This window comes from Hermetia illucens, chromosome 2, assembly GCF_905115235.1.
Source record: "Hermetia illucens chromosome 2, iHerIll2.2.curated.20191125, whole genome shotgun sequence".
NCBI classification, from domain to species: Eukaryota; Metazoa; Arthropoda; class Insecta; order Diptera; family Stratiomyidae; genus Hermetia; species Hermetia illucens.
Window position 1 is genome coordinate 23023296 of NC_051850.1, and position 22176 is coordinate 23045471.

The 22176-nt window shown below is 44.1% G+C and overlaps 1 protein-coding gene across 2 annotated transcripts; it reads right to left on the minus strand.

Annotated features, from left to right (window-relative positions):
- Positions 1-439: 439 nt before the first annotated feature.
- LOC119650036 (iduronate 2-sulfatase) lies at positions 440-21768 on the minus strand. Of its 2 annotated transcripts, none has more exons than XM_038052517.1 (3): positions 21293-21768; positions 1346-2519; positions 440-1282 (listed from the first exon to the last, which is right to left on the minus strand). In XM_038052517.1, exons 1-3 carry the CDS (start codon positions 21494-21496, stop codon positions 1044-1046), a joined length of 1617 nt encoding a protein of 538 aa, XP_037908445.1. In that variant the 5' UTR covers positions 21497-21768; the 3' UTR covers positions 440-1043. The 2 variants fall into 2 exon arrangements, with proteins under 2 accessions (XP_037908445.1, XP_037908444.1); XM_038052516.1 differs by lacking the exon at positions 21293-21768 and adding an exon at positions 8574-9147 and having other exon boundaries at positions 443-1282.
- Between the last annotated feature and the right edge of the window lie 408 nt (positions 21769-22176).

A 22176-nucleotide genomic window follows, 5' to 3' on the forward strand; every position in this document is an offset into this window, starting at 1 on the left:
GTTTGAACTCTATCTCTAGATTCAATACGGTGGAACTACTCTGAGTATCTGTTCACCGTAGCGTAGAGAGAAATGAAATCTCGGATGCTTTAACAATTGGAGTATCACCAGCATTGGCTAAGGCTGTCTTCAAAAATTGGGAACAAGCTTTCAACAATGACAGGTGGCAGAGCCTAAATGCTGCTAGACATACTAAACTTTTCCTGTCAGAACCAAACATACGGAGCGCAAAGTATATTCTGTCGAAAAGCAGGAAGACTTACATAAGTATTGTGGGTATTTTGACTGGCCATAATTCACTAGCTGAGCATATGTTTAGTAAAGAACTCTCCAAGATGATACGTGTCTCTGTGTGGGTGTCCCGGCTTAAACTGATGACTAGTCCTCGAAATATCGGTATATGGAAAATAAAGTAATATTTCTCGTTATTTTAGGAAAGTACATCTTTTATTTTTTGTTAACTCCAATAGATAAAAAATTTTATTTCAATCTAGATGAATTATTCTATATAATCTTAACAGTTAATATCCCTGAGTTTAAAAAAATAGTTAAAATAGCTAAAATGAGATTTTTACTATTCAATAATCATGTTGCATTCGGTCAATGTATCTTACTAAAAATTAGATCAAAAGCAAAAGGCTTTCGAGAGTTTTGACAGTTTTCAATTTGATACCTGAAGCGTATGATTCGAGTAGTATCTATAGCAGAAAATAACATTTTAGCCGAAGGTTTGGAAGAGATTTTATAGTTTAGACTCAGATAAATGTATGTAGTTGAAAAGCTATTCATATGTCTCCAATTCACTGGACAATCAGGCAGTCTTTTTTTCTTATTACTATCTTTTCTTTGATTTAGCACCAACTTTATTATCACCAAATTTGAAGCCATGGACATGATAGGCCTGCAGCAGCAGGACAACCACAAAGAAGATTCTAATTCATGCCTTAAGCAAGAAAAGTTGGAAAAAATTTATCTGGTTAGAGTATATATAAAATTAAATATAAAAACATATAAATAAATTTTGAAGCTAAATTAGTTTCAACTTATGGGTAACTAGGTTGCAGTATCTGTGGCCGATAGGCTTCGTAAAGCAAAGCTTCTCTCCATGATAATTTTTTTCGTTGCGGACGTCCCAGTGAAGCCCCAAATGAAAATTGCTTCTTGAGGAGTGACCTTAATTCAAGCCGGATGCGTTTAAATTCACGGCGATCTACTAGATTCTCATTTTCGGCAGAGTCGAATCGATGGTCATATAGCTCTTCGCCAAAGATCTGGCTCCAATCTGAAAACAAAACAAATATATTTTCTTATAAACCGAATTCAAAGGAAAGAAGGGAGTATTTACCACTTGAAAAGTTTCTAGGGTAAAATCTCATCCAAATTGTGTATCGAAAGTCCGTCTTTCTTACTGTGTATCCCATTATGCGAATTTTTGGCAGTCGGGGTTTATCACTATTCTTTCGAGGAATAGGTCCTGGACGAGGGTATTGGCTAAACGCTTGATCAGGCCAACGAGCAGACAATCCCTTTAAAAGTGGCAGTAAGCTATTTCCTTCAGTGCAAAGTTTTTTCTTCGAGAAGCGTTTACATTTGGCTATAGGTGGTAGATTCACTAGGTCAACCAAAGTGGGGAATAGATCTACAAGCTCCACAATATTGTCAATGCGTCTGGGAGTAATACCCGGGGCGTAAACGACTAAAGGAACACGTAGTGCAACTTCGAAATTACTGTACTTGGCCCACTCTCCATGCTCTCCTAGAGACCACCCATGGTCACTGGCGAAAACCACGATTGTGTTGTTTAGGTCTACCGCCGACAGGAGGTTGCCGAAGAGGTTGTCGATATATGATACCGATGCATAGTAAGCCTGTTTTATAGACATCCCGAACGCACTTGGTATTGGTCCATATGGGAAAGGTATGTCAAGTTGTTTTACATCGTGCCTTTTTCGAATGTCAGTATATGGATTCCAAGCAACATCTGGAACCCCATACTGTCTCCAGTTAGTTGAGTTTCCGAATTTCGTCTGAGGATATAGTTTGAAATACTTGTCTGGGATCCTAAACGGTATGTGGGGTTTGTGAAATCCAACAGCCAAGAAAAATGGCTGAGATCTATTCTTAAACGCTGCTAAGAAATTTTTCGCTTCAACTTTGGATTCAATATCGGGTAAAGTACCCTCTGGTTGGGAAAATTTCTTAACCGGACAAATAAGGTTTGTTCTGAGTGTTCCACTGCCATCCGGACAAACTGGTTGATTCATATACCGCTCCGTTGAAGGATGAAACGTTGGTTCGCTCCAACTGAATGGGTAGTCATCTGTGAAATTTGACGATACTCCTGGATGGAAAATTTTACCAACGGAATAAGTGTAATATCCATTTTCTTTGAAGTATTGCGGTAAGGTTGTGAAATTGCCAGCAAATGTTCGCCAATAGCTGTAGAAATCGTAAAGATGTAAGGTGTCCGGTCGTCTGCTAGTCAACATGGAATTTCGACTCGGAGCGCAAAGAGCTTGCTGAAAAGAAAAGCCAAAAATATATTGTGATGAAAATAGTTCTGAATATCAATCAAAATTCGATTAGTTCAATATTTCTCTTTTTACTTTTATTAGTTGTCTCCAAAGCACTCCTGCAGCCGGGAGCAATTAACGTTTGAAGTTCGTAGAACGTGTTCATCGCTGAGATGAATTCGTTTACTTTTCAGCCCTCATTAAACACTGTCACCTGGATAGTGCTAGGCAATAGATTGGGAGAAGCGTTGACTGGTCAGATATTTTTGGACTAACAGCGTTTTCCAAGCCGATGCAAAGAAAGTGCGAAAGCAAATAGGGGGCTACTTTTCCTATAGGCTTGAGACTGCAACGTTATAGGTGTCGGCTTTCGAGATCAGTGAAGGGGTTTTTTTGGGTCGGGATGTCAAGTGCATTTACGCATAAAGTTCCAGACTCCTTCCTCAACCAGATGACATCGCGGGCCTTCGTTTTCAGCCATTGTCTCAATTATGATGTCCGGAGACATGTAACAACCTTTCGCCGATGGCGCTCCCACTTCCGTAGAAGAAAAAGATGTGGCAGTTGGGCGATCGTGATCTACGTCTCGATTCTGTTCCTCAGGATTGCAGTCATGCACTGAGAGAGCGGGCTTCCTCCTCACGAGTAACGGCTTCCATATTTTCATTAGCTTGTCTAAGGTATATAAACCTTCACTCTGCAGCTTGGAAAATTATGTTATATCTCCTTACTGAGGACTGAGTGAAACACAATCATCAGCAAACGACGCCTAATAGATAAGAGACTTCTGACATTGGCAATTACCAAGCAAACTGCAAACTGTCCAGTTGCATCCTTGTCTGTAGTGTTCTGAATCTGCTCCAAGAAGCTAACCTTCCTGCTTATCATGCTGAATAATTTTGACAGGGCCGCTGGCTGCGACAAGGCAACGATTTCACCAACCTGAATAGGAGGGACTGTGGATGCCCTTTCCTTGGTCAAGACGACTATTTCGGTTTTCTCCAAAGTTAGAGAGAATCCATGTTCAATCATGCATCTGCTGACCCAGCGCATCGCCATTTCCAGTGTATGTTGAGCTTGTTTGCATGCGGCGACCTGTGCCATAACATCATTCGACCAGATACCATTAATCAGGCATTTCAAGAGTCCGGACCAAGGTAAGATTTTAGAGCCGTCCCCGATGTGATACCCATTGTCTTTGGCTTTCCCATGTCTCGTATATTACGGCGAGGAATTTTAAATAGTCTCTTACTATCTGCAAGAAAGTAGCCAAGTCTAGCATGTCACACCACCTTGCGTCCCGTACATTTACCGTCACATGGAACATCATTCACCAACTATAGCGACTATGATCCTGCACGAGTTTCACTGCTTATACCACTTCTTCATTCGCATCAATAATAGAGCTCCCCGCTTTAAAACCATATTTTTTATTTTGGTCGGAAATCTCCTGCAACATATATTGCGTCAGTTGATTTTGGCTTGATTAGCTCCCAAAACAGTTTTCTCGCCTTGTTCGACATATTAAGAGGGCGGTACGCTGATGTTGCCTCGGAGTCGTCTTCGGTTTTATCAATCAGTTCAAGCTTCGTGACTTGTTCAACGCAAGCCGAATTAATAATAATCTTTGGCACTACAATCCATATTGGATCAGGGCCTTGAAGTGTGCACTTCATTCAAGACCGGAACGATACACTACAGTACACTGTGGAAGGCAATTTATGGGGCATTCCTTAGTATTTCCCCTCTAATTGACAGCAGCAGCTTGGATGGGGTGAATAGGAAACAGTGCCTGCATGATCTCTTCTATCTTCACTGCTTCCATGGAACACGGTAACACGAGTTTGAAGAGAGAGCTTCGACAAACTCGCCCACGTCGATTTTCTCATGCTCCATCAGGTAGGTATTTTCCAGTCGCCAGAGAAGGGAGGAGCTACTTGTCATTTCAAAGTAAGTACACTGGTGATCATTAGCAGCGAAACCTTTCAGTACCGTGCATTGCTGCTGTGCTGGCACCGAAGACTCCGTAGTGAGGGTCACATCAGGGATAGTGCCCTCGTAACCAGGGCATCGAAATCTCGACAGTAACTCTCGTCCTGGTTGCCTTCTCCAAAGTTTAGGTGCCATTAGACTCTAGCTGAGTCATGCCCTATTCGAGTACTTTGGCGTTAAAGTCGCCTCCAAGTAGAACATTTTGTATGAGGTACACGATGGCCATGGTTTTGCACTTACAAGTTGACCATATTGCTCACGGAGATGGCAGCAGGTCGCAATCAATTGTGTCCATATGCATGTTTACCTGCAGTATGCGGATGGTGCTCTGGGGTGGCGGGGAGGAAGACGGGGCGACAACCCTGTCGGCTGAACCAAAACCGAGTGGCCGAGGAAAACCTCCACGTGGTTGCAGGGAAACCCTTTATCGCGTTGGTTGCCGGCCGTGATGCAATAGGCGAATGCTCCAAGGCTTAATAAGGGCGGTCAGACCCGAGTCTGCACGGGGGCTCATCTGAAGTGGCTTCGGCCACGAAACCTTGCCAGGGGTATACTGGTACCATGGGAACCGGGGTAGCCCCTGGACTCATATACTTCGGGAGAATTCCTGTCGTATATGAGTACAGCTCGGTTGTTTGTGGTTGGCCCCCTAGTGGGAGCTTCATGGGGGTTGTTGGTGATGCTTAAGCGAGAAGAGACCTTCGGGCCTCAGCGTGGTGTTGCGTTTCAACACGGGTGCCGTACTCCTTAGTTCGGTAGAGATTTAGGTAGGTCTTGCATCCACCAGTATGAATGTTAAGCCATGTACTTGCATACACTGGTACCGTTGCTGCTTGTCACAGCGGGGCTCTGATTATGGTCCCAAAATCAATCCGTGTCTTAAGAAGACCGTAGGATTAAGTCTCCACGACAGATACCTACGTTAAAACACCAAGGACTTAACTGCAGTATGTGGATCATGTTGCTTGACTTATTTGACATTTAGCAACGCCCTCTCTCCTGGGATTGCCCGGAAACGGAAACATGAGTAACGTCTGTTTTCAGCAGATCGCCGTCCTTGCAAAGAATACAGCATTTTGCCGATGTGCAAGCTTTCGATTTTTGGCCTGGTGGTCACATTTGTAACACAAAGTGCTTCTGTCCTACACTTTGCAAACCCCGGCTGTGCGACCGTAGATCAATTTCTTTTTATCGCTTCCTCCATCTCTTCTTTGCTTGCGATGCAGTCCATATGCTTTACTTTAAGGGTGCACATGGATTTTAGGCTGGAAATCTTTGTTATCGTACCTAAAATGCGTTGGGTGGTCTTATAAAATATATTCTTCATATACTGCCGGTTCGAGTCCGTTGGGTAGATTTTACGTTTCCTATAGCGACGGACAAATGCTGCCACCACCAAACATAGAAGAAACAGTCCCTGCAATCCACCGGCTTAAAAACCGTATGTCGCCAGGAGTCGATGGAATTACAGCCGAATTGGTTATGGAGGCGACCAAATGCTCCAAGCTATTCATCAATTGATGCTCAAGGTGTGGAACAGCGAATCCATGCCTGAGACTGGTAACGAATCGTTATCTGTCCCATACATAAAAAGGGGGATAACACGCAGTGCAGCAATTGAAGAGGTATCACGTTGCTGAGTACAATCTATAAGATATTCTCTGTAATCTTGTTAGGTCAGATAGCCTCATATGCCTGGAACATCACTGGTCCATACCAAAGAGGCTTCACTCCAAAAAACTGTTGGAATATGGACATCAGTTGCACTATCTTTTCATCGGATTTAAAGTCAGGGTAAAACTGTACACGGCCATGAGAGAATTCAATATCCCGACAAAATTAATAAGATTAACTAAGCTGACCCTGACTAATGTGCGAGGCCAGATAAAAGCAGCAGGATCACTCTCAAGACCATTCAACATCAACAACGGTCTACGACAAAGGGATGACCTATCATATGTCCTCTTTAACCTGGAATTGGAGAGAGTGATTCGCAATGCCGACGTATATGTGGGAGACACCATCCTCTTCAAGTCAACCCAACTATTGGCCTGCGCTGATGATACTGACGTTATGGGAAGAACAACCCGAGATATTCAGTCTACCTTCATCTAGATCGGACAGGCGGCGAGAGATCTCGGGCTGCACATTAATGAAGACGAAGTACATGATGGCAATGTCAGCACCAAAAACCAAAGAACGAACAACATAAAATCGCACTGGTCAAACGAAAACCATAAAGATAGGAGACTATAACTTTGAGACCATTGAAAATTTCTTCTAAATACGGTCGAAAATCACAACCGATAACAGCTCCGATGATGAAATCCGCTCACGGTTGTTGGCAACCAACAGAGCCTATTTCAGCTTACAAAAACTATTGCTCTTGAAACGTCTCACCATAGGATCAAAGCACTTACTGTACAAGATAATGATCATGCCAGCCCTCGGAGACATGGGTTCTTAGCAAGAAGAATTGCGAACTCTTGGCCGCGTTCGAGAGAAGAATCCTCCGAATAATTTTTGGCTCCCTACATGAGGATGGATGATTTCGGAGCCTATATAACGACGAAATCTCTAAGCGTACCAATGACCGTAAGGTAGTGGATAAAATCTGGCTCAATAGGTTCTCAAATTATTGAAGGAGCACGGAGTCGTTTAGATATTAAATACACTACCTATAATCGGGCCCTTCTACGCAAACAGTAATTCTTCGGAATTGTACATCAATTCAAAAAAATTGAACAGAAAACAACAAAAATACTTGAAGTCGAAACGGCCATAACGTCTCCTCTACGCGGAAAGCAAAACTCTTTCCCAACTAGTGCCTACCCTCGTTGTCACAAAATCTCAAACAAAACCGACGCCGGAAAGAAACTCAACACTGTTAATGGCCTTTTATTTTTTGGTTGCGATTCACATTTTCCACTCGGCATAGACAAAAATTTCGTTTTTCCCCTTCATCACGCTCGGTTGCTAGCTTTGAATGTTTTCAGGCTACAAAATCCCCCAAAAATCTGAAAAAACTGCACTAAACACTTAACCATGGAAAAGTTCTCCGAACAGCAATCTTCTCAAAAGGAAAATCACGGAAAACCAAAGGCAATCCTCCCGTTGATGTGAATCCTTTGCGAAAAACTAACGCTCTCCTTTCCACCGTGACACCCCCAGAAATTCGAGAGGTTCAATTCCACAAAGGATGATGACCCAACTGCCTCCTTGCGATCCGAAACAAAATCTGCTTTTACAGCAAATTAACGGGTTCGATCCGTCCGGACAATGTTCAACGAATCCCTCCAATTCTTTCCCTCTTCGTAAAGTTACCTCACATCAAAATCTAGCAACTTCGATCCACCGCGGTCAAAAATCCTTCTTCTTAGTTTGTTGCACAGAGAACAGAACTGGCACTCACTTCCAACATGACCGAAATTTTAACCAAAAATGACCCCCTCTGCCCATCAGCCGTCACTTGATCAGCCGGTCCAGCTAAATTTGGTCTTGAACTTCTCGAGTTCATGTTACCAGCAACATGTGCAGCAGCGTTGAAGGATTTGGAAGAACATTCCCCTCAATTCGCGCAATACTGTGCAATATGCGTTGAAATTTAAGATAATTGAACACTATAGAATATATTATCTGCTCAAATTAATCCCGAAAAAGGCAAATAAAATCCCGCTCCTGTCACGAAGCCGCGGCCACTACAGACGAGCACAAGAAACGACAAGCTCTTGAGGTATGCTGCTAAGAAAGGGTAGAAAACCATGGTCTCCAAAGTGGGATAGGAAAATAAGACTTGGGAACACTTGCTTCAAGGGAACAGTCTGCTGTATTTATACGAACCAGCAGCGATTGTGCGCCATTGTGCATCATTTAAAATTGTTCAACTGCTTAGGCGAACATCAGAGATGGTGGGCCCATCATTTATTATCTTAGGTCCCAGACATTTATTTGGTTCCAAATAGATAAACCTCTTGGCTGTCATTCTGATAATAAATGCAGTTAGTCAACAGAATAGATATAAATTATTATACCGATATCAAAGGGGGTGATAAAATTATATAGACAAACCTGACTATATGCCTTTGTAAAGTAACAACTCCTTTCGATTAACCGGTCCAGATTCGGGGTGAAGGCTAATTGGTCTCCATATTTTCCAATCGTTGGTCGCAAATCATCCGCAAGAATTAAAATAATGTTTGGACGCTGATTCACACAGAGTACTATGCGTACGGTGAACAGAATCACAATTAACTTGATAATATGAGTAGTCATGGGGTTGTTTGCTGGAACTTTCTTCAAACGTACTATTGACTTCATTCGCGAATGAAAACTACCCGCTGCATAGGCTCGAGCGAAAATAGTACTTAGTCACAGACATCGAGTTAGTTGTCAATATTTATATCTACTGATGAATAATTTCACCGTGGATGAGATAAAAGCTTTGTAGAAATGACTCTCGAGTATAGCGTCGTTCTAGGCCCACACAATCTTCACTTGCGCCTTCTTATCAACTAGTTCAACGTGTATTTGAGACACAGCCACCAACTAGTTGAAATTCAGTTCACTATTAAGTTTTGATTTAAACGAATATTGAGGGATCTGGTAGTTCTCCTTTGAAACGTCCACCACCTATATGATAGTAGCGCAGCTTCAGCACTGACCAGCGGCTTTATGAGAAAACATAAAGACCCCCGCTAAAAGATTAAGAAACAGCTGAGCTAAGGTTTTGTGTGTTTTTTGGGTTATCGGAAGGGTAATCCCTTGTATGGTCGTAGTTAAAAATTCAATGAAGGATTATATTTTTTGTGTAAATGTGTGGCTTTGTTTTGAAAAGGGTAATATCGAGAATAGCCTGGATAGTGTACTTGTGTTAATGTCCGCTACCATTCACAGGGGTTGAGAATTCCAAAATTAACGTACTACTACTTTATTTATTGCTTTATCTGCGCATCTTTATCTCTTAAGTAACTCTAAACATTTATTTTGGAATCATTGAGACAAAAATGCTCAAATCTCAGAAATAAAATACCCATTTGGGGTTCCCCATTTTAGCAGTAACCACTTGCAGCAATGTTTCACTTCTCTGGTCAGGCCTGCTTCATCCAAGTTTCGTTTAAGTTTAGATTTTATTTTTCTTCCCTTAGATGGATTTTATTTATTCTTTTAACTATATACGGCGGACTAAAAGCAAACCCTCGTTTAAATACTCACCGACTCTACCATTCTTTTGGTTTTGTTGAATAGCTCTGTTTTAATGGCTCCTAAAAGTTAGCTGCGATAGCAACTCGTGAGCGGTTGCACTCCCGTACATATTTGCATCCTACAAATCAATATGCACTGGAGTGCAACCGCTCACGAGTTGCTATTGCAGTTCGCTGCGAAGACCAAAGTTGATTTAGTACTCATCAGTGAGCAGTGCCGAAACAAGAACCCAGTTTCATGGCACCCTGACATATCAGGTACCGCTGCCATATGGGTTCGGGACGGCATCCTCCTTAGGGTTCTTACCGAAGGCCGAGGGGATGGCTTTGTTTGGGTTCCGGCGCCCAGACTGCGAGGGAAGCATTCCAGGCGTAACCTTCGCGGCGGAATCACTAGTGTCGCTGGTAGACGGGTGGCGAGTTCTGGAAGTGACCGGGAGGAGGCAAGCACCATAATGACGAAGTAGAAGGAGACTCCGCAGAGCAATAAACAAGAGCGAAGCTCGCTACTGGCAGGATCTGGGGTGATTAGATGAATGGGGACCCATAGGGACTCGGTTACAAACTGGTAAACCGAAAAATCGGGGCGCTGCGGAAACCCTGTTCACTTAAGGCCGAGCAGATAGACCGCATTTTACAGGAACTATCCCCTGCGCACCCCATATGGGGTGATGACGTCGCCGCGGAGAGCGCGGAGGACTGTCCACTTTTCTATATAAAAGAGTTGAAACAGGCAGCCCTCTCTAAGAAAAGCAGAAAGGTGCCAAGACCTGATAGTATTCCAGCAGAGGTGTACAGCTGATATTTCAACACCGGCCAGATCTACTGCTTGGCGCATTAAATGCTTGCCTGAGAGACGGCATTTTCCTTCCTAGGTGGTGAGGCTTGCGCTGGCCAGCAAAGGGAAGGGCGACCCTGAGTTGCCGCCCTCATACTGCCCACTATGTATGCTTGACACTGTTGAAAAAACGCTCGAAAAGCTCATCAGAAATAGACTCGGTGAAGCAATACGTGCTGCCGTAGATGGATTTGCATGGCTGTTCGGTTTTAGAGCAGGAAGATCCACAGTTAATACTGTCATGCAAGTCGTAGATGCCGTGCATCGTAGACACATAGCCGCCAAACTCGTCGGGTGGTGTTCCTCATTACGCTTGACGTCAGAAACGCCTTTAATTGCCTAAGATCTAATGACATTCTAGGCACACTAGACAATACTTTTCACGTGCTGCTTACCGGTATTCACGGACTATCAGAGGAACCACTTCCTGCTTTATGAACTGCTAGACGGTCAGAGCAGGATGGAAGTCACGACGGGGCTAGAACAGGGATCCATCCTAGAGCCGGAACTCTGGAACACTACTTATGATAGTCTACTTAAACTCGAGCCACTGGATGGATGGAGTCCATCCATCCATGGTTTCAACCTTGCACTGAAAAAAAAACGAAGAAGTCATCCTGACAATAAGAGAATTCCGAGCGTGCGTCCCATATCGTTCAGCAAGCCGGGCTGACTCTTGGCTCAATGATGAGATTTTTTGAGCAAATGAAAGCAGTAGCGAACAAGGTTGCTACTGAAGTTTCGACGTGAAGTAGGTTAATAGCAAATATTGGGGGTTCTACGTCTAGGAAGCAACCTCTCCTGATGACTTCAACGCAATCTGTCCTGCCCTACGGCGCTGAGGTATGAGTTGACGCTCTTGGCAAGGAGGTATAACAAAAATGTCTCGCGGGTGGCGTCTGCGTACCGCACTGTCTCTGAACCGGACGCGATGGTGATCGGGGGAGTGATCCCCGTTGCTTGGTTGCTCGTGAAGAACGGCAACGCAGCCTGGACGAGTGGCAACTCTCTTGGCAAAATGAAACTAGAGGCAGATGAACTGCGCGGCTCATCGGCAACTTAGGTGCTTAGCTGAATCGAAAGCATGGTGAGACTGACTATTTCCTTACCCAATTTTTAAGTGGACATGGAAGTTTTCAGTGTTACCTGCACAAGATTGGAAAGGCACGATCTCCGGGTTGTGTGTTTTGCAATGGAGTTGTGGACGATGGCCATCACACTTTTTTTCTTGTGGCAGGTGGGATGGGATTTGTCAGCAACTCTCCAGATAACATTGTCGAAGATGTGCTGAGGAGTGTTGACAGGTGGAGCCGTGTCGCGCATTACGCTTGGATCCTTCTCGTTGCTAAGAAGATGGAGCTCGACCAGTGGAGGAGCCGGATGGCAGGGGGCACCATGAACTGACAGTTCCCTTTCCCCTCACATTGGTGAAAGGAATTCCCTGATTTGAATGCTCCGCAAGGCGGGAAAGTTCGGGAACTAGCCCGAAGTAATGTGACAAACGGTTCCAGGCTAGCTCTCTGACGATGGGGAGGCATTTAGTTGGTAGTCCAACGACGTACCATTCCGGGAGTCCAACATTCTGTGCGTAAATTCATTCATCTACCCTCCCCCAAAAAAAAATAGTTAGTTTGGACTGTGATTTGATCATTTTCAAACCTTCGTGGTTGTCGCAAAGCCCTTTATTATTAGTCGGCTTTACAAGGACAGAAAACTGTCCTTAAAGCAAAATTGTTGCCAACTTAGTGTGCACAATAAATTTACTTAATGCCGGATATATAAAGCTTTTCTTTAAATGCTAATTGTTCCAGCTAAATTATAACGGTTTTACCTTACAATACGATATGCAGAATGCTCTGGCGTGTATGTTTGCTATCTGGTGCCAATTCGACTTCAACCCTGTCCAGATAATCCTTCCTAGACTGAACTATCAGCGACCTAACTGAAGTTCGCAGCATGCTGAAATGGTCAATGTCTGCTCGGCTTCCGGAGGGAAAAACTTTTCTTCGCAGCTTACTTTGGACGCATTTTTTTTACGGATTTCAGTGGTGAACCATAATGGGGAGGGCCTTAGGGATTTGGGGGAGGAAGGAACGTAACTATGAAGGAGATCGGACAGAATGGAAAAAAAGAGGAGGGCTGACGGGCTGAGTTTACTGAGGAAGCTAAGTTCAAACCCTCAAAGTTTTTCTTACGAAAGTTGAGCTAAGAGGGCTTGTGCATATTGGAGTTGAGACGTGGCACTTGTTCCTGGAAATCAAGAGGAGGATGATGGACATCAGGAGCAACATATGGAAGAGCAAGAGACAATTCAGAAAAGAGCCGTTTAGGAATGTTGGAGAGGACTAAATCGAGAGTGGGATTTGTTGTGCGGTTAAACTGAAGAGCAGCACAGGAGTTCATGACAGTGAATAAATGGAGGGACGGATGAGAAGGACAATTTGGAAGTTGTGATGGGCCGGGAATGTTAGGCCAGGGGAGCAAAGGAAGGTTAAAGCCACTATAGACAATGAAAGAAAGAGAGGGAAAGTTACAGTAAGGACTTCTGAAAGACTGTCGAAGAATTCATAGTAAAGATAAAGGGACTGGGATAAGGGAAGTGTACGCAGCATATAATCAAAGAATCGACGTTGAGAGGGAAAACACGTAAGGTACCATCAAAGGAGGTAGAAGATGAAGAAAATATGAATTTGGCTTGTAGGGGGGGATTAAACACGATCGAGGCACCTCCACCAGCTGACTTACTTGAAGCTACGCGATCTCTGTCGCAGCGAAAGATACAGAGCCCCTCGAGGAGATCAGAGCCTAAAATCCTATCATTCAACCACGTTTCAGTGATATAGTTGAGATGGGGTTAGAAACCCAGAAGGATTGAAACACAACAGCTTGGTACGGAGGCCTCTCACATTTTGATAATAAAGACTTAAACTACTTGACAAGTAGTTTATGCTGGTCAGCGAGGCAAGCGGGCGACACGGAAGTTTGTTCGTAATTTATTCCGCTGGTCAGGCCTAAAGGAGGGTTGGGCGACGGCATCGAAGTTATGTGGATACGTCACTATGAAGGATGTAATTACGCGGACGGAGGAACCATCTTTCGAACTTTGACCTCTTATTACCGTATTAATAATAGTGCGATTTGCAGTAAACTTTGTAGAATTATGGTTTATATTAAAGCATTTTAAACATGAGTCGGTATGGAAGGTAATTTGAGGCGTAGGGACCGTATAGTAGCAGTTTCATGATCTTTTATCAGATTTTCTCGGCGCGTAATTTCTTATCATTAAATCATCACTTTCCAGTCCCACACTCTCCCTGTACTACAAACGCCAGCTTTGGAAAGAACTAATCAAGACCTTCCATTTAATACTTGATTATGATTATATTTAGTGAAAAAAAGTATACACAACTCTTTTGGATATATGGGCATATACAAAACCCTAATAAACATTCACCATTTAGCCAATAGATAAATATCTAAATCGTATGATTATCTGGTGACAGGTACTTAATCGATTTTAATTGAGGTTTTTTTTGTTTTACACAAATCAACCACTTGTTATCAATGAAAATTGGAATCGTATGATCATCTGGTGATCCAAATAACATCCGGTAGTCTTTGTTATAAGATAAGGGTGACTGTGGGAAAGCGGATCTCGGTTTACGGTTGGTTTGTTAATAATAATAATAATAATCGTTGGCGCAACAATCCATGTTGGATCAGGGCCTTGAAGTGTGTTAGAGCACTTCATTCAAGACCATAACGGTACACTAGGAGGCAATGTGGTCAGCATTGCGCTCGCCCGAGATTATTACCCTGATTTGGCTCAGGTACTCATTCACAGCTGAGTCGACTGGTGTCCGACGTCAAATCACGATACAAATTCCACTGCCACCAGTGAGATTTGAACCGCGACCTTCCGTACGACAGCCTTGCGCTCTAACCACTCAGCTATCTGGTTGGTTTGTTATCATCGTTAAATTGAACGATTACATATTTAAGTGAATGTGAAAGATATCAGTACTGTGAAACACAGATTTCTTGGAAAAGGTATACAAACTTTCCCAAAATAAGAACTTTTTAATAGTCGTTTACTTCAAGAGTGAAGAGTGATACTCTAAGGGATTAACCTACAATTAAATGATGACGATTTGGAGCTGGTGTTTTATAGTATGCTCAGGCATTTTCACCTTATATTTTCATAACAAACATCACCATAACAACACAACGACCAAAGAGTAGTATTGGTCCCAGCGCCGAAACGTGGATTTGTACCCACGATGGAGCATGAAACCTGGCCTGCTGAGCCAACACCAAAAGCGGGACAAATTGTACCAACTGGCTCTCCAGGTTGGGGGTTTGGTAGGGCTGACAACCCTTCATGGAAAACAACCTGTTACGAAGCCACAAAAGGAGCCTTGGACTGGATTGACTACAAAACGACGAACCAGGCAACGAAAACGGAATAACAATTTGCGCATTTTCTCATGGAACGACGTGTAGTCCCTTACACTGGATAGACCAAATGCTGCTCAGCAGCTAGCGGATAGCAACTTTTTGTAAGCTGAAATAGGCTCTGTTGGCAGCCAACAACCGTGCGCGGATTTCATCATCGTAGCTGTTATCGATTGTGATTTTCGACCCTAGATAGTAGAAATTGTCAACGGTCTCAAAGTTGTATCCTCCTCTCCTTATTCTTCCTGTTTGACCAGTGTGATTTGATGTTGTTGGTTGATTCGTCTTCGGTGCTGACGTTGCCACCATATATTTTTTCTTGCCTTCATTGATGTGCAGCCCAAGATCTCGCCTGGATCGCTGCCTGCTCGATCTGGATGAAAGCAGTTGGTACGTCTCGGGTGATTCTTCCCATGATGTCGATATCGTCAGCATAGGCCAGTAGTTGGGTGGACTTAAAGAGGATCGTACCTCTTGTATTTACCTCAGCATCACGGATCACTTTCTCGAGGGCCAGGTTAAAGAGGAGACATGATAGGGCATCCCCTTGTCGAAGACCGTTGTTGATATCGAATGGTCTTGAGAGTGATCCTGCTGCTGTTATCTGGCTCCGCACATTGGTCAGGGTCAGCCTAGTCAGTCTTATTAGTTTCGTCGGGATACCGAATTCACTCATGGCCGTGTACAGTTTTACCCTGGCGATGCTATCATAGGCGGCTTTAAAGTCGATGAGTAGATGGTGCAACTGATGTCCATATTCCAACAGTTTTTCCATCGCTTGCCGCGCTGAGAAAATCAGAGCTGTTGCTGATTTTCCTGGAGTGAAGCCTTTTTGATATCAGCCAATAATGTTCTGAGCGTATAGGGCTATCCGGCCTAGCAAGATAGCGGAGAATATCTTATAGATGGTACTCAGCAACGTGATAACTCTATAATTGCTGCACTCTGTGATATTTCCCTTTTTATGTATGAAACAGATAATGCCTCGTTGCCAGCCGTTAGGCATTGATTCGCTGTCCCAAACTTTGAGCACAAGTTGATGAACCACTTGGTGTACCTGGTCGCCTCCATATTTAACTAATTCGGCTGTAATTCCATCGGCTCCTGGCGACTTATGATTTTTAAGCCAGTGGATTGCACGGACTGTTTCTTCTTCTTCTTTCATTTGTCCGTCGCCTTCAGTTGACGTGCCCGTTTCAATGATAACGTTCTTCAGGTGGTTGTGAAAATCATTTGTTGATGCTTCAGGACATCCATTAGCGGCGGTTATTGCGTCATCCGTTTCTCCCTTATAGGTATTACGGAGGGCTGTGTTGTGAGTGGCTTCAGTATTCACTCTCAGTTGATTGCCAGGGGGATTGTAGGTGGTGTTGTAATTCGAGCTCGGAGCACTCAGCCAATGAGATAGTGATCCGAGTCTATATTGGCCCTCCTATATGTTCTGACATTCATCAAGGTTGAAAGGTGGCGGTGTTCAATGGTCAATTTAGTTGAAAGTGGTCCCATCTGGAGAGGTCCGCGTATGTTTGTGGACTACTTTCCACGCAAACAAGGTACTTCCAACAATCATTTCGTGCGATACTGCTAACTGAATAATCTGCAATCTGTTATCATTGGTATCCCTATGTAAGCTATGGGAGCCGACGTATCGCTTGAATACGGGCTTCGTCCCTATTTGATTGTTGAAATCTCCAAATATGATTTTGATATCATACTTGGGACAAGCTTCGAGGGTCCACTCAACTGCCTCGTAGAAGGTATCCTTCTCCGACTCTGCAGTCTCCTCTGTAGGGTTGTGAACGTTAATGAGGCTTACATTTCTAAATATGCCTCGCAAACGCAGAGTGCATAGCCTTTCGCTTAAATTTTCAAAGCCGATAACAGCAGGTTTCATTTTTTGGCTAACTAAGCAGCCTACTCCGAGCACACGGTTTACTGGATGGCCTCTGTACTTTAAGGTGTAACTGCTCTTCTTTAAGAAACAAGTCCCTGTCCAACACATCTCCTGCAACGCTGTTACATCAGCCCTATATTGGGACAGGGTATCGGCTAGCTGCTTGGCAGCTCCATCTCTGTACAGGGAGCTCACGTTCCATGAGAAAATGCCCAAATCGTTATTCTGTTGTCGTTGCCGGGTTCGTCGTTGTAAAGTCCATCCTCTCAGAGGTTCTTTCCGTCGCTTCGTAACGTTGGTCTTTCATGTAGGGGTTGTCGGCCCTACCCAACCCCTAACCTGGAGGACCAGTTGGTACAGTTTATCCCGTTTTTAGATGCGGGAGAGTCGCCTTCATTCTTCTCCGTTTGCGGCTTTTCGTTAAGAAAGAGCTCGCAGCAGTCACCACGTGAAGGTGGAGAGAGGGTCTGGTAGTAAAGCTTTTGGTGTTGGTTCAGCAGGCGTTTCCCAGGTTTTATGCTCCATCGTGGGTATCAGTCCACGTTTCGCTCTGGGACCTATACTACCCTTTGACTACTTGACGAGTCTATATTGGACCCTTTTTTAGGCTGGCATGCATCAAGGTTTAGTGGTGACGGACGTATGGTCAATTCTGCTGAAAATGGTCTTATCTAGACAGAACTACGTTTGTATGTGGATCTTTTTTTTTTGTGTAGATTAAATATGTACTTCCAAAGATCATTTCGTCTAACATCGCTAGTTGGATAATCCGTGCCTGACTATGGACTCCGTCTCTACTTAATTGTTAAAATCTCGAAGTGTGATTTTAATATCAAATCTGGGCCGCGCTTTGAGGCTTCGTCCTATTACCTCGTATAAGGTGTCTTTTTCCAACAATGCAGTCTCCTTTTTAGGAGCATGAACGTGTAGAAAACACAGAGTACTGAGTAATTGACTTATTAGCGGATAATAGGTTTCAGTTTTTGCTTGAATAGGAGGTCTACTTTGACTTGTGACGCGACAGCACAACAGATGCCACCACTAGAGCTCTCCGCAGCGGGTGGCCACTGAACTCGCTGGACCACATGGCCATGGCCCGAACCGAGTGGTTAAGAACGTACCGCTGATCTGACAATGGACAAGTCGATAGAAGAAGAAGCGGGATTAGGCCCAGTCTTTCGATAACCGCGAGCGAGCACGGAGCTCAGACATCCTAAGAAGTTAATGGTGTTGCAGTAATTTTTGAATAGAAATTGAATTTTTGTGACGCGAAGGTTTTGGTTCTTGCCGTGCCCCGGCACCACCGATTAATACCACAAAATTTGAAACCCGCAGCAGCAAACTCCTCACCAATAAATAACTACAGGTATAGGCAAATGGACGTGAGTCTTGGCCTGCGTAGAAGGTTTTCCTGGCGGTTCATCGTAGCGGATGACGGCTTCTCCATTTGAGGCGCAGACTTCTTGTGTCACTATGAGTTGCTAGTGGACCTGCAGAACAGGTCACTTATAGACCCCCACAACCAGCCTCATTTTGTCAGGGAGAATCTCGACCCACCCAAGTAACAGCCTTTCCGTACTCTTGGAGGACATTACCGTCGCTCGTGTTCGGGCACTCCTCCAAAAGTTTACCCAGATTACTACGGAATGTAGTCTCTCGAAACCAGTGAAGCACGATGTTCTGCACTACATCAGCACCCCTGGTTCCCCTATCTTCTCTAAGGTGCGTCCCCTGCCACTTCAGAAGTTGGTTATAGCGTGGAAGGAATTCGAGTAACTAATACAATAGGGTATCTGCCGACCTGTAGGCAGCTGTTGGTCATCACCACTCCATAGGTTCCCTAAGCCAAACGGTGAATGGCGCCCCTGCGGGGACTACCGAAGGTTAAACGCCCAGACCATCGATACCTCATATCACTCATCCACGACTTTTCGCACCATCACGCAAACTGCCGCATCTTTTCGACCTTGGACTTAGCCAAGACCTATCACCAAATCGCTGCAGATATACCAAAGACGGCAATATGCACACACTTTGGCTTCTTCGAGTTCACGCGGATGACTTTTGGGCTGTGCAACGTGGCGCAAACCTTTCAAAGGTTTATTCATTCGGTCCTGGGAAATCTTGATTTCTGTTTCGTTTACCTGGATGATGTTCTGGTCACTTCTCCCTCAGAGTTTGAACATTTGGCCCATCTCCAGTGCATCGAACGTCTCCTTGAGACCAGACTAGTCTTAAACGTGTTCAAATGAAAGTTTCTCCAGAATCAGGTGAGATTCTCCGGCCATTCCATTACCCCTGACGGAATCCAACCTAACCCAGACAAGGCGCAAGCAATTTTAAGCTTCTCGCGTCCTAAGACAGTGAAAAAGCTGTGGACGTTCTGGGGCATGCTAAATTTTTATCGTCGTTTCCTGCCCAAGACCGCCCGCCACCAGTCTGTTTTGAACCGAACTGGTCTGGCCACAAAACCAAGGACACACGGGTAATTCTATGGTTTGAGGAGGTTCACCAGGTGTTTGAAAAATCCCGACAGCAGTTGCTTGATGCTACACTTTTGTCATTCCCTCAACAAGATGTACCCCTAGCCGTATTCGTTGATGCCTCTGACGTCGCAGTAGGTGCTACTCTTCACCAAAAGGTGAATCAAGTTTGGCAATCGTTGAGTTTCTTCTCTAAACCGCTGATCTCCACTCAACGGAACTACAGTACTTACGATCGAGAACTGCTTACCGCGTACTTGAGCATCAAATACTTCCGTTTCTCCCTAGAAGGCAGGCCGTTCACAGACGACATGCCTCTAAAATATGCTTTAAAACAAAAGCCCGACAAAGCGTCCCCTTGTCAGCTTCGACACCTAAGCTTCATAAGCCAGTACACTTCTGATATACAGCACGTGTCCCGGCGAGGACAACATAGTTGCTGACGCTTTGACACGTGTTCCCTAAGCAAACATCCCCACCTCAGTCGACTTCCCGGTTATCGCCAAGGCACAAGAAGATGATGCAGTACTTCAGAGCCTCAAGTCCGACCTCAAAATACAAATTTCGAGAGTTGTCTATCTTCGGCTCAAACCTCACTATTTTCGCAAGGAAGTGTTCCATGCGGTTCACGATTTGGCGTATCCAGGCATCAGGACCACGAATCGGTTAATTACTGGAAAATAGTTCTGGCCCGCTATGAACAACAACATCAACTCCTGTAAGGTCACTGGGCGTGTAAGAAAAGAAATGGGATCATTCCCTCGAACGACCAAGCGATCCATTTCGTCCGCTTTGCGCTTTGCGAAATTCGCACGGCTTCAAATATTGCCTCACAATCATCGACAGGTTCACGAGGTGCCCTGAGGCAATACCTCTGGCTAACATTACAGCGTAATCTTCTGCCGAAGCCCTCTGTCGAGAGTGGACCCCTCGCTTTGGTGTCCCTGCAGTGATTATCACTGACCAGGGAATGCAATTTGAGTGCACCCTTTTTTCGGAGTTGGGCAAACTCCTGGGATTCAAATGCCTACGGACTACTGCATTCCACCGCAATCCAATGGGATACTAGAGCGTTGGCGCCGGACGCTGAAATCCACCATTATGGCCCGCGACGATCCGTCCTGGACTCAAGCCTTGCCTCTCGTCCTACTTGGCCTCCGAACAGCCAGCCGAGAAGAGTTTGCTGCTAGCCCCGCGAAGCTGGTATACGGGGAGAGCCTGAGGCCCCCGAGCGGAGTGATGTGGCGCGACAGCTTGAATTTTAATTTCCTGTGCAGAAGTGCAGCTACCGCACAACAGATACCACCACTCCGCAGCGGGTGGCCACTGAACTCGCTGGACCGCGTGGCCATGCCCGGAAACCAAGTGGTGAAGAATGTACCGCTTATCTGACAATGGGACGAGTCTATTCGAGAAGAAGCGGGACTCGGCTTTGTTTTTTGATTTCGTCACAGTGAAATATCTTTTGAGTGAAAACTTATAGCAAATGTCATAACACATAAGTTTATCGCAGTGAAAATTGACCATGGTATCGGCAGTAGAGGCAGCGACATGAATAACATTACGCCGCACTGCAGGCAACAGTTTCAGTACTCTTCGAGGCACTTTTCTTCACCGTTAGGCTCAAAATCTCCGTTGAATTTCAGAACGAATATCAAAGAGCGTATAACAAAATGGAAATACATCCTTTGCATAGACTAGGCATTCCCAGGCTCTATGTATCTTCAGGAACTCCGAAAAATCTATCTCAAATCAACGCGTCCCAACTATGCAGAAGCATGATTATGTGATTACAATCGTAACCAGGAGAGCTCGATTATAATCTCAATCGTGTAATCACGAAACTCGTAATCGTAATCATGAAATCATTCGTTACAAAATTTTGAATGCAAGAGTGATTAGTTATATTTACAAACCTGACTATATGCTCTTGTAAAGTAGGAACTCCTTTCAATAAACCGATCCAGATTCGGAGTTATAGCAAGTTGGTCTCCATATTTTTCAATGGTTGGTCGTAAATCATCCGCAAGAATTAACACAACGTTTGGACGTCGATTCTCACAAAGTACTTCATTTGCATTAACCAGAATCAAAATTAATATTGCAATTAAAGTAGCCATTGTTATTCTTTGTATTTCTTGTTTCACTCGCGTTCAAACGGAAATAAAAAGGCAAAAGACTGTTGTTGTTTCGATGTGTATCTATTATGGAGTTCCAGAAATGAAATTTCTCCCTTTATTCTCAACAAGTTTGTTTTTCACTTTAACTGTTCAGTGTAGAGTGGCTCTGGGGCTACACAACCTTTACTTTCACTTCCATTTTAACTTGTACAAAATGCACCTGAGACACACACCAAATAACTGAAATTTGATTCATTTTTAAATTCCGAGCTAAACGAATTTAGGCAAGAATAGTGAGTATCTACTTTATTCTGTAGATACAACTACTATATTATTGCCTAGCCAGAGAACTGCGGCCACACAGCCTCAATCTAATGATGCCTTCTACTATAATTCACCATTAATAGGCTTTCTAGCCCAGAGTCTAGACTTTAAGATAACTTTCGCTTTTCGCTACCACAACGTTCCACGCTCGTGAAAAGAAACTGAATTGTGTACAATTTATCAACATCAACAGTTTGTTATCAAAATTGCTTTATCGAGAATAGCCAGGGTAGTGAACTTGGTGCAACAACTTTATTATATGGCAAAAAGAATATCGCAGTGTCGACCTCGCACAAAACTGGAGAGCTATCCCAAAAATCTAAAAAGATGACGGAAATATCGACGAAAATTCACGG